This window comes from Drosophila kikkawai, chromosome 3L, assembly GCF_030179895.1.
Source record: "Drosophila kikkawai strain 14028-0561.14 chromosome 3L, DkikHiC1v2, whole genome shotgun sequence".
NCBI classification, from domain to species: domain Eukaryota; kingdom Metazoa; phylum Arthropoda; class Insecta; order Diptera; family Drosophilidae; genus Drosophila; species Drosophila kikkawai.
The window spans coordinates 29,483,239-29,500,673 of NC_091730.1; the positions used below are offsets into that span (position 1 = coordinate 29,483,239).

Sequence of the window (17,435 nt, forward strand, 5' to 3'; positions counted from 1 at the left end):
TGAGCAATTAAGTGCCTCACTCATTTGTCGTTGCTGCCGAGCCACGATCTCGCTGATGTTTAGATCTTCTTCGGTGTCCGAAAGATTAGACATTATGGACTGCTTTACTGACTTGTTGGATAAATAGGTCCTTTATCCGACCTCCAAAAAGAAGAGCGTAGCCAAGTGGATAAGACGCAAGCCCCGCAGTCGGGCGGCACCCAGAACAAATGCGACTGTCTTTTGGTTTCACTTGGATTTCGCAATTGGAACAAACAACGGAAAGTAAGGGCACTGACACCACGACCTTAGAGGTCGGATTTGGAAAAGCAAAAGCTTTTGCCACAGAGGTGGACTTGTCCATAGATTCTTCACAATGAAGTTCGCAGCGAAGCATTTTACCTATACTTATTATGTTTACAGTTTGACAGTTACAGTTTTACATTCCCAGCCTTACATTTTCTTTACATCTACGGATCGCTTTATGGCAGCTATATGATATAGTTGTCCGATTTTTATAAAATTTATACCATAATTCTAGAATAATAAAAAAAAAAACATATATCTCGAAGCTATAATTTTTTTTCCTATTGATTTCCTGATCGTTCCTATGGCACCTATATCATATAGTCGTCCGATTTTCATAAAATTGCTACCAAAATTCTGAAATAATATAAAATGGTCATATCTAAAAAATGGTGCCAAAATGTTGAAAAACAGCAATGTTATAATTAGAAGTTAATGTTAGAAGACTATATGCAAAGTTTCATTCAGATAGCTTTAAAACTGAGGGACTAGTTTGCGTAGAAACAGACAGACGGACAGACGGACATGGCTAGATCGACTCTGCTGTTGATGCTGATCAAGAATATATATACTTTATAGGGTCGGAAACGTCTCCTTAACTGCGTTGCAAACTTCTGACTGAAATAATAATACCCTGCAAGGGTATAAAAATGTACACCTGGCAGGTAGCGATTTACCTGTGCAAGCTCAAAGCCAATTCCCTTTTTATTTGGATTGGCTTACAGTTAAGGGGTTATATACAGTTGTGATAGTCGAAAAAGTCGATTTTTTTTTATTGCATATTCTTAAAGTATATACTGTTGAGAATACTCTCACAAATATTTATAACGATCGGAGCATTACAACCGAAGTTGTAGCTATTTATAGCGCACGACATGCACGGCGGCCAGAACAAACTTGAAACTTTAAACGCGATTATCTCAGAATCGTTTTTTTCGAAGTTACCTTTGCGGTGGACACGATTACTAAAAAACTATTAATCCGATCAACACCAAATTTTGACCACTTATTTATTATCTCAAAAACTAGTCCGTGAACGAAGGATTTTTAATTTTTTTGAAAACTTCCTTTTTTAGAGCATTAAAACGGAAAATTTTACCCCTTAAAAAGGAAATTTTTTGGTAAAATCGTCGCCATTTTTTTTTAAATCAAAATTCTTAAAAATCCTTCGTTCACGGACTAGTTTTTGAGATAATAAATAAGTGGTCAAAATTTAAAGCCCAGCGCGTCGTATGAGTCACAACTGGCAATTCGAACTTTTGCGTCGTTTTTCTCGAAACCATTTTTTTGAAGTCGGTAGTCACGATTTCTCGAAAACTATTGCACCGATCGGCTTCTGCTTTTGTACACTTATTCTAGACATGGTTTTGTTGTCATTGCACGAAGGATTTTTTATATCTTCATTTACAACTCATTTTATAAGCCAAAATATGGCAAAAAATGACGTAAAATATGACACTTTTTAAAAAAAGCGCTACCAAAAATTCAATTTTTAATTAAAACATTCCTATAAACATCGACGGAGATATCCTGCCTACCGCAAGGACATAATTTCTTGTGGGGTTAAGTTCAAGCCTGCCTCAACGGCTAATTTTTTAATATTTTTTGTTCAAATTTTTACATAATGTACAAGGTGCGTTCCAAAGTAAACAGGACTTTTAAAAATTAGACAGAACAAATAGTTTTTTCGGCAAAATCAATTTATTTTATTCAAAATAGTCTCCTTCTGCTTTAATACAGAGTTTTTCACGGTCCAAAAGCATGTCGAACGAGTGTTTTAGCTCGTTGCACGGTATGGCCGCCAGTATGCCGGTGCAAGCCTTTTGAATGGCCTGTACGTCTGCATAACGCTTTCCTTTCATCGGCAAATGCATTTTTCCGAAAAGGTAGAAGTCGCACGGTGCCATATCAGGTGAATACGGGGAGTGGTTGATGTTTAAATGTGATTTTTCGTCAAATAGTCGGACACAAGCGGAGCAATTTTTGGACGTTAGTCAATTTATGCGGAACAAACCGTGCACACACCTTTTGTAAAGCCAAATGTTCGGTCAAAATGCGATAAATTGATGTTTTGGAGATGTTCAATTCTATTTCCATATATTTCAATGATGATTTCGGCAGATTTTTTATGAATTCACGCACAATTTCGATGGAATTTTCGGTGATCACGGATTTTGTTTGGTCCACATTTTCATCGTCATTTATGTCCTCATTACCACTTTGAAAACGTTGAAACCACTCGTGCACTCTGCTACGGGATAGGCAATCGTCGCCATAAACTTGTTTCATCAATTAAAACGTTTCGGTAAGAGTTTTACAAATTTTAAAACATTAAGGCTCTTTGTTCGAAGCTCATTTTCGCACCGATGACAAAAACATACTGACACTTAAAACGCAATAACCTTACTTCCAATAGATGATATGTAATGAAATTTGTACTGGAAGTCGATAAAGGATAGCAAATTCTAACGCACCAGTTGGCATATAGATGGCGCCACTAGAGGGTGCTAGATTAAAAAAGTCCTGTTTACTTTGGAACGCACCTTGTAGTTCAAAACTTATATTTTAATGTACAATAAATTAAATTTGTAAAATTGTCGTATGATCTTTTAAAAAAATCCACGAAAATAGGCCTTTTTTAGTGCTTCAAAACCAGGATAACCCCTTAAGGGGGGACATCTGAGTAACTTTTTTTAAAAATCGAAAATTTTTTTTTGCTTAAAAAATACTTTAGGGTCTTAAAAATAACATATCAAAAGATAGAGTCCGGCAAAAGTTTCTAAGTGTGGAAATTTTCCATTCTGCGGCGATGCCTCACATGTAATCATATACGATTTTAAAACTTTAAACGCGTTTTTCTCAAAACCACTTTTTTTGAGTTGGCTGAAAACATAACTCGAACAAATCTTAACCGATCGATCTGAAATTTTGACAGTATATCCAAAATACCTATGGCTATCGACGTACGTAGGATTTTTTTTTTTTTTTTTTGCTTACTTTTTTTTTTTATCATGAAAATTAAACTTTTTATTTAATCACTCACCATTTTGCTAAAAATCAAAATATCGAAAAAATCCTACGTACGTCGATAGCGGTTGAGATATAGAAACTAACAAAATTTGATTTTTTGTTCTAGATCAAAAACTAAGGACGTCAGGTTTTCGGCCATGGACCCCTTTCAAAAAAATAGGGCCTACGAAGACATGCTGCACAGCCGCCATTTTGTTTTCGATTTAATAAAAAAAAAAATTTATTTTGTAGTTCACATCTAACATTATCAAACCTAATTTAAAATTTTTCGATTGGCTTTTTCATTTGGCCAAAAAAAATTATAGAAAATGGGCTATTTTTTGCCAGTTACTCAGATGTCCCCCCTTAAGGGGGTCTTCTCATTGGGCAACTTGTTTTTTCGATTTTTTTTTTTTTGCATTTATTTATAGCTTGGGATGGTGTGTATATGTCCCCAAAAGGATTTTTAGAAATTCGAAATACTTTAGAAGATACAGCCTTTTTTGTGAAGCAAGTTCTTCGCAAAATGAGCTTTTTTCAAACTTCAAACGCGTTTATCTCGAAACCACGTTTTTCGAACTGGCGGCCATGATATCTCCAGTTCAACTGAACCGATTTTCATGAAACAAAGTGGAGTCGACGCAGAATTGTCACCATTCTCGGGTGACGGAACAAATTAAAAAAAAATTTGTTTTCAATTTTTTTTACACTAAACTACAAAAAAAAATGTGTCAAATCGGCCAATAGCAGCTCAAACACATTTTAATGAAAGCTCAGTGCGTCGATTTTTTAAAATATATCGTGAGACTGGGAAAGTGGAGAGGAAAGAAGGAACGGGAATGAAAAAATGCACTACTGCATGGTAAGATCGTGCTATCATGAGAATGAGCCTCCAAGATCGGTTTAAAAATGCAATTGAGATAGCATCTGAGGTAGGACAACAATTTGCAAAGAATGTTTCAGTGCGAACGATTCAACGTCGCCTAAACGATATGGGCTTATTAGCAAGAGCACCTGCAAAAAAGCCACTCCTGACAAGTCAAATTAAAAAAAAAAATACTAAACTGGGCGAAGGAGACGGAAAATTGGAGTGATTCTGAAGTACTATTTTCAGATGAGTCCAAACTCAACCTTATTGGACCCGATGGCTCCTGCAAGGTGCACCGTAGAAAGGGTGAACGATTTTCGGAAAACTGCTGTGTAGCCACCGTTAAACATTCACCATACATTATGATATGGGGATGCATATCCAAATATAAATGTGAAGCAATTTTAATGATTCAAGGTATGGTCAACGCAGAAAAATATAAAGACATTATTTTAAGTGGAGTTGTGCCCAGTATTGAATCCACAACAGAAAGAGAAGCGGACCCTATTTTTAATTATTCTAAAATATGAGCTTTACTTATTATTATAGAATTTTGGTATACATTTTATGAAAATCGGACAACTATATCATATAGCTGCCATAGAAGCGATCCGTAGATGTAGAGAAAATGTAAAGCTGGGAATGTATATCTGTAACTGTCAAACTGTAAACATAATAAGTATAGTTAAAATGTTTTGAAACTCTGTTTAGTGTCTGTTTTCGGCATTATAATTTATAGTATAAATATGAAAACCAATCTGCAAGGGTATACAAACTTCGGCGTGCCGAAGTTAGCTTCCTTTCTTGTTCAGGATGTTTCTGCCCCTTGCCATCGGGCACGATCTGTGAGTAATTCAATGTCCTCTTGATATTAAAACAACTTATTCAATTACTGTTGACATTTTTCTAACTATAGATATCAAATTTCAGGGATGAATTGGGCATTAAGTCCTTAGACTGGCCCGGAAACAGGCCCGAACTCAACCCAAAAAATAAAAAAGCGGAAGCCTAAACCAATGGCAGAGTTAAGGCAAACTATAGAAAAAGTATGGTTAGAGGAGATAACAGCAGAATATTTGAAGACTTAAGGGGGGACATCTGAGTAACTGGCAAAAAAAAAGCCCATTTTCTATAATTTTTTTTGGCCAAATGAAAAAGCCAATCGAAAAATTTTAAAGAAGGTTTGATAATGTTAGATGTGAACTACAAAATAAATTTTTTTGTTAATAAATCGAAAACAAAATGGCGGCTGTGCAGCATGTCTTCGTAGGCCCTATTTTTTTGAAAGGGGTCCATGACCGAAAACCTAACGTCCTTAGTTAGTGAGTGATAAAAAAATGTTCAATTTTCATGAGAAAAAAACGTCGCAAAATTGTTGATAAAAAAAAAGTAAGCAAAAATAAACAAAAAAAACCTACGTGTGTCGATAGACAAAGGTATTTTGGATATAATGTCAAAATTTCAAAGCGATCGGTTAAAATTTGTTCCAGTTAGGTTTCCGGCCAACTCAAAAAAAGTGGTTTTGAGAAAAACGCGTTTAAAGTTTTAAAATCGTATATATTTACATGCGGCATCGCCGCAGAATGGAAAATTTCGACACTTAGACACATTTGCCGGACTCTATCTTTTGGTATGTTATTTTTGAGACCCTAAAGAGTTTTTTAAGGAAAAAAAATTTGTTTCGATTTTTAAAAAAAGTTAAGTCGGCCTTACTTTGAGAACTGTTATCCAAGAGCAAACGGGATTTGAGCAGGATCCAAGCGGTCGCCACAGGACATTGGTCGATTGAAACGCCCGCAATGAAGATGAAGCTGCCATATAACCCAAGCTGCAGAAGCTGCAAGGAAACTACGAAGCAAGAGGCAACAGAGGATTTGAAGCACGGGTTAGAGTCTGGCAATATGTTTGTCATTCTTCTTCTTTTACGATTGAGACAACAATTGGGCAGAAATTGTACGAATATGCATTTTAAAATTAGGACGCAAGGAAGCACCAACAGCGCCCAGTATCTACTGTATCTGGGACTGGAAAACCGAAACGAGGTCTTAGAAAAGCCAATGCATCCATTGCTAGTGATTGGTGCAGATTTTGGAGCGAAGGCATCATTGGTCAATGGAGAAACCTATAGCAAAATAATAACCAATTTATTTGTGCCCGCTCTTGATAGTATTGAAGTGGACAATGTTAGATTTCACTAGGACACATCTCAAGCAACATTGAACTTATTGCGCGAAATGTTCGATGACCGTTTAATCAACCGAAATGGTGATGTCAATTGGCCGCCAAGAAGCTGCGACTTGACACCGTTAGGCCGCCGTTAAAGACAAGTGGCCACCATCCAAAGACATTTGACCAATTGAATTCCAACATTCGTGATGGCATTGACGAAATACGGCCCCAAACACTCGAAAAAGTGCTCGAAAATTGATCCGATGACTGTGAGGCCAGATGAGGCAGGCACTTAAATTAAAACAAGAAAGGAAGCTAACTTCGGTACGCCGAAGTTTGTATAACCTTGCAGATTGCAATTGGGTCATTAAGATTCGAGCCATTCTGGTTAAATTATTAAACAAGAAAGGAAGCTAACTTCGGCACGCCGAAGTTTATATACCCTTGCAGATATTATTTCATTACATTTTACCTATACTTATTATGTTTACAGTTTGACAGTTACAGTTTTGCATTCCCAGCTTTACATTTTGTATACATCTACCGATCGGTTTATATGGCAGCTATATGATATAGTTGTCCGATTTTTATGAAATTTAGACCAAAATTCTAGAATAATAAAAAAAGCTTATATTCCAAAGTAGATAAAAATACGTTGAAAAACAACGAAGCAATAATTTTTTTCCTAATAATTTCCCGATCGTTCCTATGGCATCTATATCATATAGTCGTCCGATTTTCATAAAACTTTTACCAAAATTCAAAAATAATATAAAATGACTATATCTAAAAAATGGTGCAAAAATGTTGAAAAACAGCAAAGTTATAGTTTTTTTTCTAAAAATTTATTGAACATTTGTATGGCAGCTATATGATATAGTCGTCCGATCCGGCCCGTTCCGACATATATAGCAGTGAGAGTATATAGAAGACTATATGCAAAGTTTCATTCAGATAGCTTTAAAACTGAGGGACTAGTTTGCGTAGAAACGGACAGACGGACAGACGGACGGACAGACGGACAGACGGACAGACGGACATGGCTAGATCGACTCGGCTGTTGATGCTGATCAAGAATATATATACTTTATAGGGTCGGAAACGTCTCCTTCACTGCGTTGCAAACTTCTGACTGAAATTATAATACCCTGCAAGGGTATAAAAAAACAAGAAATAAAGCTAACTTTGGCCAGCCAAAGTTTGTATACCCTTGCAGGTAACGATTAAAATATATCATAACTAAGCCAAAAATGCATTAATTTCGATTCGGAAAGCAGTTTTGTGTTAGTTTTTACTAATTTAAAAAAACTGCATACCAAATTTAAAATTTTAAGAAATCAACATTTTTGGCCATTTTTGCCAATTTTAATGATGTAACCCCTTATCAAATTTCGCAAAAATGGCAAAAAAATCGATTTCTTCCGGACATGTCTAGAAAGATTCCCCTGTTGATGCTGATCAAGAATATATATACTTTATAGGGTCGGAAACGTCTCCTTCACTGCGTTGCAAATTTCTGTCTGAAATTATAATACCCTGCAAGGGTATAAAAATTACGAAAATGAACAACGACGAAAGCTGGATAATATCAGCTATAAAGCAACATAAAGATGAAGTTCATGGAATTGGCTGGGATATCTCCATTAACCTTCGAGGAGCTTCAAAATTCAGGGATTGCCCTGAACACCTTGGGATCCTCTGCGGAGTACCCCACTATATCGAGGTCCCTTGCCATATAGAGCAAAAGTGTGCAATAATGGAGGGACAACCTGATCAAGAAACTTTTATAGGAAATGCAACCGAAAGTGCTAAACGCATTAGGCAAGCGTTGGGCGTACATTTCCAATAAATAATTTACATATACATTTTAAATTTATAGATTTTTATTTTAATTGTTTGTTTTAAGTTTTTTTCCTTTCTACCAGTTCTTCCAATTGGTCCTGACAATTCTTTCACTGGCCAGTCTCAGGAATGGACGACTGGCTAAGACATTTTCCGTCCAATCCCCTAGTAGTGCCTCCAACGACAGTTCTTCTTCTTCACACATTGTGTATCACACAAATCCATTTTCGGCCATTTTTGAAATCAGGAAGCTGCTGAGACTTCTACGCCAGGAGCGCATTGACAAGGAGCTCCAGGAGGCAACACCAGACAGGGACACGGACTACGCGCTTTGGAAACTTGCCGGGCAGAGTAAAAGGCAAGTAACCCCCAAGTTTCCTGTGAGAAAAGCGGATGGAAATTGGGCAAAGTCACCACAGGACCGAGCGGAAGCCTTCGCCGAAAGTCTGGAGGAGCGATTTACCCCTTTCGCAACATCCTCTCAGGAAAGGACGGAAAAGGTCCGTGCTTCTCTAGAAATACCTCACCAAATGACGCCTCCCATTTCACCGATCCTGCTTCCAGAAGTGCGGGCCAGGATCAGGAAGTTGAAGAACCGGAAGTCGCCAGGAGCGGATGGCATCACCAATAGAGTTGCTAAACTCCTTCCGGTTAAAGCACTCCTCTTCCTGGTCCTGGTATACAATGCTCCTTTAAGACTCGGACACTTCCCGCTCTCCTGGAAAAACGCAAACGTGGTAATGATTCACAAAAAGGGGAAATGCTGCAACAACGTAGCCAGCTACAGGCCGATCAGTCTCCTTCCCACGTTTGCCAAGGTGTTCGAGAGGTGCATACTTGAAAGGATCCAGAGGCTACCTGAAGTCATCGAGGCGATACCAAGACACCAGTTCGGATTTCTGAAAGGACATGGTACTCCTGAACAGCTCCACCGAGTCGTCGATTTTATTGTCGAGGGGTACCAAAGGAACCAGTATGTCGTGGCTGCATTTCTCGATATTCAGCAGGCTTTCGACAGGGTCTGGCACGAGGGGCTTCTGTCCAAGATCAAAGAGCTCCTGCCACCACAGCTCTTTGAGATCATCTGCAGCTACCTCAAGGATAGGAGCTTCCAGGTGGTGCAGGATGGAGTTGCCTCCTCCACCAGGAATATCAGAGCTGGTGTCCCTCAAGGAAGCGTATTAGGACCCACGCTCTACAATCTATTCGCTCATGATGCCCCGCTTCATCTAAGCTCTGAGCGCGCGTGTGCTGCTACATATGCAGACGACACCGCAGTATTGGCTAGATCCAGCTGCATCTATAGTGCCACTGATAAACTTCAGATTCTCCTCAAGAGGTTTGAAAACTGGGCCTGTAGGTGGAATGTGGCCATCAATACGGAGAAGTGTGCGGTGGTCACATACACCCTGAAGCGAAGCACATGCCCAGGTGTCTTCCTTCACGGCCAGCTTCTGCCAGCTTGTGGAACACACATACCTGGGACTGGTGCTTGATAAGAGACTGACGTTCAGCACACATATCAAGCAGATTAGGGCCAAATTGGAAAACACTGCCAGGCGCATTAGCTGGCTCACAGGCCCTAAATCGAAGCTGAGCCTTAGGTGCAAGACTCGCCTGTATCAGTCCCTACTGGCACCGATTTGGCAATACGGTGTGGCTGTATATAGCACTGCAGCCAGATCGCATCTGCGAAGGATACAAGCCTTCCAAGCCAGATTCCTAAGGCGTATTACAGGTGCTGAGTGGTATATCAGGAACCGGGATATACGGACAGAGCTACATGTCCCTGCTGTGGGAGACTCCATAAACACCATTGCCGCCCGACACCGAACCAGGTTAATTCGACACCCCAACCCGCTGGCGAGAGCACTGCCAGCTGCAAGAGGAAGACGACGACTTAGGAGAGTCATCATACGGGAGCTGCCCACCCGGCGAATAACCTAGTTAAATATTTTTTTGAATTGTTTCCTCTGCTACATGTTATTGAACCAATGATTGAATAGTAGATATTAAGCTTAAAGCAGCAAAGCTTATAAAATTAATAAATATTATGCGGAAAAAAAAAAGAAATCAGATTGAATTATTTGATTTATCAATCGTCGGCTGCTTAGTTTTTTTTTTTCCGAATTGGTGGTAGTAGAAATCTAAAAAATTTGTTGTAATCGACACGAATATCGAACAAATCTGTTGTTATCGATATGAACGCAACTTGGACGCAACTAGGACGCAACTCTTTCCCATCACTAAAAACTACTAGTAAAAAAAAACTACGTTTACTGAGTTAACGCAATAACGCAATAACGCAGCCTGGTGTAAATAGACTATAAGATATAGTCGTCCGATTTTCATAAAATTTAAAACGTCCGACCCGGCCCGTTCCAACATATATAGCAGTTAGATTATATAGAAGACTATATGCAAGTTTCTTTCGGATAGATTTAAAACTGTGGGACTAGTTGGCGTAGAAACGGTCAGACGGACATGGCTAGATCGACTCGGTTGTTGATGTTGATCAAGTATATATATACTTTATAGGGAGGGAACTTCCGACTGATATTATAATACCCTGCAAGGGTATAAATATACTAGTTCTAAGCGAAACAATTGTACTTCAAAACAAACAAAAAATACATTTGGCAAAATCTAAAACTATTATTGCTTTATTTCATTTTTAATATCATAAGCTTTCATTTTTCGGGCGTTGACAAAAAACAATTTTTTTTGTAGAAATAATGGTAAAACTGATGCTTACGTTAGTTAAGAGACTATAAAAAAAATAATAACAATAAATAAATAAAAATGAAACAGATCTGTCTTCGCATTCACCAATATTCAGACAAGTCAACTGACTAATATCAAAGAGTATAGAACTATATAGAGAGCGCATCTGGCATGCTTTGCCTGCTTTATGGGGAATGATTTGCTTGTTCTTTTTTTAGATTTCGTTTATTACGCACACAATGCAGGGTTTGGTGTGTATGTGTGCGTGAACGCGGCAACACATTTTGAGACGAAATTTCATATTTGGCTTTGCTAGGACGAGAATGAAAAGGCTTTCAAATTCATATTGGTGTTTGTGCATCACACATTTAATCGGTCCTGTGGTCCTGCGGGTTAAAGGGTTGGTCGGCAATATTTATGAGTGGATCGATCCCAGGCAATGACGGTGTTTGTAGTAATGTGTTTTTTTGTTATTAATAATTGATATTTTTTTATATTACTTTATTTATTACATTATTTAAAAAAGTTTTGAACGTTAAGAACTTTTATTAAGGGGGTCTTCTCATTGGGCAACTTTTTTTTTCGATTTTTTTTTTTTTGCATTTATTTATAGCTTGGGATGGTGTGTATATGTCCCCAAAAGGATTTTTAGAAATTTAAAATACTTTAGAAGCTACATCCTTTTTTGTGAAGCAAGGTCTTCGCAAAATGAGCTTTTTTCAAACTTCAAACGCGTTTATCTCGAAACCACGTTTTTCGAACTGGCGGCCATGATATCTCCAGTTCAAGTGAACCGATTTTCATTAAATAAAGAGGAATCGACGCAGAATTGTCACCATTCTCGGGTGACGGAACAAATTAACAAAAAATTTTTTTTCAATTTTTTTTACACTAAACTACAAAAAAAGCCCGAAATCGAAATTTTTTTTGAATAGCCGCCTTTTTGTTTACAAAAATTTTTTAAAAATTTGTTCCGTAACCCGAAAATGACATCTATTCTGATTATAAACCCGTTTTTTTTTTCATTTCGGACGTTCTGGAGACCCTGAATCGTGGCCGCCAGGACGACACCTTTTTTTTTCACCACCAAGTTTGAAGTCTCATTACTCTTTGAACAACCCTCGTATCGAGGCAAAAAAAATTTTTTTTTATTACTTTGAACATTTTTTAATACAATAAATAAAAAAAGTTTTCAATTATTCTTTGCGTTTTCAAATAAGAATTTTTTTAAAAAGGGTCCAAAAAACGGGTTTTGAATGAGAAAAACCCCTTAAGGGGGGATATACATGTAAGCGGTCAAAATTTGGTCATTTTTCGTGAATTTTTTTTTATAAGAAATAGTCAAGCAATCGTCGTGAAACTTTGGATATAGTTAAAAGTAGAATCAGAGATGACAAAAAAAATTAGTTATAAACAATATTTTACAAAATGGCGGATTTACGGAACATATGCCGTAGCGCCTCGAGCTTTGAGTTGCCGTACTATGGACACGATAGGGGTCGTAATTCCTGTCCAAAACCCGTAAACCAAATTTGTTTGTATTCATTACACCTGTATCTTCTATTTGAACCTAAAAAACCCAAAAGAAATCAAGACAAAAAAATTAAATTTTGATTTGAAGAAAAAAATGCCATTTTCAGGTGATCAGTTTTCACTTCCCACCCCCTTAAAAAATAGTAATACTCAGTTTTATAACAACCATGTAGGTTCAAATAGAAGATAATTTCATGCTGATCATAATAAAATTTAATTCACTCCGATATGTTACGTAGTTTTTTCTGAATCGTGTCCATAGCATAGGCAGAAATGCAAAAATTAGAAGCTGAGAAAAAGACGTTTAAAGTTTTTTATGTGCCCACGTTAACACTTGTATACTTTGCTTGCATACTCAATTTGAGGCACTTAAAGTTGGAATTCGATGATGAAACTTACACAGTATATTCTTTAAGTAATAAACTATTTTTTAAACAAAAAAAAATTGCCAAAAAAAATTTTGGTTTACATGTACAGTGGTGCTCATAGACTTAAGCCACAAGACTTCATCCAAGAACTTTAACGAAAATTAAGAAAAGTTTTTATTCCACAGCTCCAATTATTTGTGTCACATTAGTTCTATATATCAGTGTTCTAATAAAAGAATAACCAAGTTATAAAAATATATATTCAACGAAAAATTAAAAAAATCTGAGACCAACCCCAAAATGTCCTGCTCACATACTTAAGCCACCTGGAAGAAAATGATCCAAAAAGTTAAAATTTGCCCAATATTCCTTATAATTTTAATAAATTTAGTTTAATATTAAGTGGGATGACCTTTCTGATTAAGAACAGCGGAGCAACGCTTTGGCATTAAGCCCACAAGACGTGCGCACTGTTGAGGGGTGATTTTCTTCAACTCTTCCTGCAAAATATGTCAAAATCGTTTTTTTTTTTGCTGTTTTTTTTGGCCAACGACTTGTTTAAGAATACCCCACAAGTTCTCTATAGGGTTCAAGTCGGGGATCTGCGGTAGCCATTGCAAAACATTGATTGTCTCTTGGCTAAGCCACGACTTGATTATCTTGCTGGTGTGTTTCGGGTCGTTGTCCTGTTGAAATATCCAGGCAAGTGGCAAATTATCGGCATATTCTTCAGATAAATTGTTAATAAGGATGTCCCTGTACATTTCGCCGTTCTATCTTCTTTTGGAGACCTACGCCCGATGCGGTGAAACAGCCCCAGACCATAATCGAAGAGCCACCATGTTTAACGGTCTTTTTCGTGTATTTGGGGTCCAATTGTTTGTTGGGAGGACGTTGTACATATGGTTTACCATCACTCCCAAAGACATTAAACTTGGATTCGTCGCTCCAAACAATCAAACATGCACGAAAAAGACCGTTAAACATGGTGGCTCTTCGTAGGAACCTACGCTTAACGACAGGCGAAAGCAAAACAAAACACAAACAACAGTTATTGCTGATAAGCACATAAAAGTATTGTTGCCAACATGAGCGACGACGAAGACGACACAGCTGTTTGGAACTGGCAAAAAAATAAGCCCAAGCCAAAGGGAATCAAGAGACAAAACCAAGTTTCTCCGATTCTACAAAAGGAAAAACTTGCCCTGGACACAGCTCCCAGCACTACCTACAATCAATTCGATATCTTAGCCGAACGTTCGCCAAATCAGAAAGGTAATGATGCAGACTAAACCGAAGCACTGGACATAATAACTGAAGACAACATTGATGAACCTGCCAAGCCGCTACCTATCTTCTTATCAGATGTTCGTGACTTAAGAAGTATACTAGACTACCTCGAAACCAAAATTAAACAAGAAAAGAAGCTAACTTCGGCACGCCGAAGTTTGTATACCCTTGCAGATTGGTTTTCATATTTTTATCATAAATTATAATGCCGAAAACAGACACTAAACAGAGTTTCATAACATTTTACCTATACTTATTATGTTTACAGTTTGACAGTTACAGTTATACATTCCCAGCTTTACATTTTCTCTACATCTGCGGATCGCTTCTATGGCACCTATATGATATAGTTGTCCGAATTTCATAATATTGTTACCAAAATTCTGAAATAATACTAAAAGCTCATGTCTCAAAGTAGATGAAAATACGTTGAAAAACAACGAAGTTATAATTTCTTCTATTACTTTCACTATCGTTCCTATGGCAGCTATAAGATATAGTCGTCCGATTTTTATAAAATTTTTAACAAAATTCTGGAATAAGATAAAAAGGCTATATATATATAATGATGGAATAATATTGAAAAACAGCCAAGTTATAATTTTTTTTCAAAAATTTATCGAACATTTGTATGGCAGATATATGATACGAGTATAGTCGTCCGATCCGGCCCGTTCCGACATATATAGCAGTGAGAGTATATAGAAGACTATATGCAAAGTTTCATTCAGATAACTTCAAAACTGAGGGACTAGTTTGCGAAGAAACGGACAGACGGACAGACGGACATGGCTAGATCGACTCGGCTGTTGATGCTGATCAAGAATATATATACCTTATAGGGTCGGAAACGTCCCCTTCACTGCATTGCAAACTTCTGACTGAAATTATAATACCCTGCAAGGGTATGAAAAGAAAATTTCCTTTATAAATCTGGTTAAATGGTTAAGTGGATTGATGAATACATGTCCCTCGTTAAAACTCTTGCTAGCGATTTTGTCAAGTTTCATACATACCAACTTAAACATGAGAGAGCATTTAGCGTCGTAATAAAGAATCTGCACTTCTCAACGGATATTGATGTAATTGAACGAGATGTGGATCAAAATCATAAATAACATTAAAAGCCGTGAAGCCAAAGACCCATTAAATCTGTTCTTCTTAGACTTTAAGCTCACCAATAATAACAAAGATATATACGAAATTAAGCACATTGGTAACGCAGTTGTCAAAATAGAGCCCCCTCGGAAAGCAAATGACATTGTTCAGTGTCACCGTTGCCACGAATTCGGGCATACAAAATCTTATTGTAACAAAACTCATAGGTGCGTAAAACGCTCTCGTAAGCATCCCAGCAACTTATGTACAAATAATAAAGAACAACCAGCAACATGTGCGAATTGCAACGAAGATCACGCTGCCAGCTACAAAAGATGTAGACTCTATAAGGAGCTCATATCAAAACAATTAGCTACTGGTCGCAAACAGATGCACAACAAAGACTAGAACCAAAATGATTCTGCAAAATACCAATCACCTATTCTGCCTGTTAAGCCAATCCAACAACCAAAAGATTATCAATCATACGCTCAAGTTTCTAAAGGAAATAGTAATTCGAATACTTCTCTAGAAAGAATAGAACATCTTTTAGAAAAGCAATTTGAGCTCACCAATAACTTACTTAACACTTACTGGTCAATAAATTATGCAAATAAGCCTCAATTTAGGAATATTTTATTTTAAAAAACAAATGCAATAGACATCATGCTTGTTTCAGAAACACACTTCACCAGTAAATCTTTTTTTAGAGTAGTTGGACAATAAGAGCTGATCATCCGTCTGATAGAGCCCTTGGAGGCGCAGAAATTCTTGTTAAGAACGGTCTGAAATTAAAAATTATGGATAGTACTAGAGAAAATGCTATACAGGCTGCCTGCCACAAATGAGAATAAATTCATGTATGCAGATGTCTCAATCACAGCAATTTATCTTCCATCGAGATTTACAAAAACTTCTTTCAAGGACTGGGAACAAAGTTTATTGTTGGAGGCGACTTCAATGCCAAACACCCATGGTGCGGCTCTAGACTTACTAACCCAAAATGATGTGAACTATATAAACTTCGTAGAATTCTCTGGTATCTCACAATCATATATGCATTTAATGGAAAGTTTCAGATCACTCTCCGATAATAGCTACTTATGGTACAATAGCTCATATGGTATGTTAGACAAGCCCTATAAAGTCATCTACCAAGAAGAAGCCATAAGCCTAGATGTTTTGTTAAAAACAGGAGAGGAACTAAACTATGTAGTGGAGCTTTTTACAAATACAATTCACAAAGCAAGCAATATAAATTCGAATCACAGCCACAGAAATCAACAACCAAACCAATCTACCGAAATTCGAGGAAAAATTCAACATAAAAAGAGACCTGAGAAAACGTTGGCAAGAAACTCACTATCCTGCAGATAAACAAAGCTGTATCTGAGCTTAAACAACTTCTGTCAAACTTAAGAAAGGAATATCAAGCTGCATATCTGAGAAACTTTTTTTTTAGGCTTTGCTTTTATTTATTGAATCTTCTCATTTATGAGACTAACAATAAGTGTATCAAATCTTACAATACTACCTAACTAGCAGTCATGAGACTGGTACAGAGTAAATGGCCCTGACTAATTATGGCTGGGTTGGATGGTCGTTACGTATTAGGCGGCTTCTTCTGGAAACTCGTATCAAGTCCCTTGCTAAAGGATTTGGATGGGTGGAGAGTTTTTCCTTGTAGGACGCTTTTTGTTTTTCTATTTCGTTCGTAACTGCAGGAATGCCGAGATCCCTATGGATGTGTTCGTTACGAATATACCATGGTGCCCCAGTGATAGTTCTCAGGATTTTTGATTGGGCGCGCTGTATGATGTCTAGATTGGTGCTGCACGCGTTCCCCCAGAGCTGTGAGCCATACGTACATATTGGCTTTAGTGTGGAGTTGTAGAGCAGGTCCTTGTAGTCCAGACACAGGGGCGACCGGGGTTTATGAGGCAGTGGAGGCTGCTGGCTTTTAGTTTTAGATGAATTTTCTTGCATTCAATATGTCTTCGCCATGTTAGGCGTCTGTCCAGTGGACGCCCAGGTACGTTACCACGTTGACTTCGGGGATCTGCGTGCTGTTCAGGTAGAGCGGAGGGCATGTTTGTCTGTTGAGAGTGAACGTTATGTGCTTACACTTTTGTTCATTTATTTTAATACGCCAATCAGATAGCCACTTCTCTACTACCTTGAGGTGGTTGGCGAGCTGGGTTGTTGCCCGGATTGGACATCTGGAACGGCTGAGGATCGCAGTGTCGTCA

The 17,435-nt window shown here is 37.6% G+C and overlaps 1 protein-coding gene across 7 annotated transcripts in view; it reads right to left on the bottom strand.

Annotated features, from left to right (window-relative positions):
• Positions 1-17,435, bottom strand: part of vtd (RAD21 cohesin complex component verthandi) — a 270,142-nt gene that overhangs the window by 205,117 nt on the left and 47,590 nt on the right. Inside the window, exon 4 of one of the 7 annotated variants that reach the window (XM_070285357.1) lies at positions 15,806-15,971. The exons of the other annotated variants lie outside the window; for them this stretch is intronic. Within the exon in view, the coding sequence (XP_070141458.1) occupies positions 15,961-15,971 (11 nt within the window). The 3' untranslated portion in view covers positions 15,806-15,960. Of the gene's footprint in view, positions 1-15,805; positions 15,972-17,435 lie in introns of those variants that run through there. 7 annotated transcript variants of the gene reach the window in all.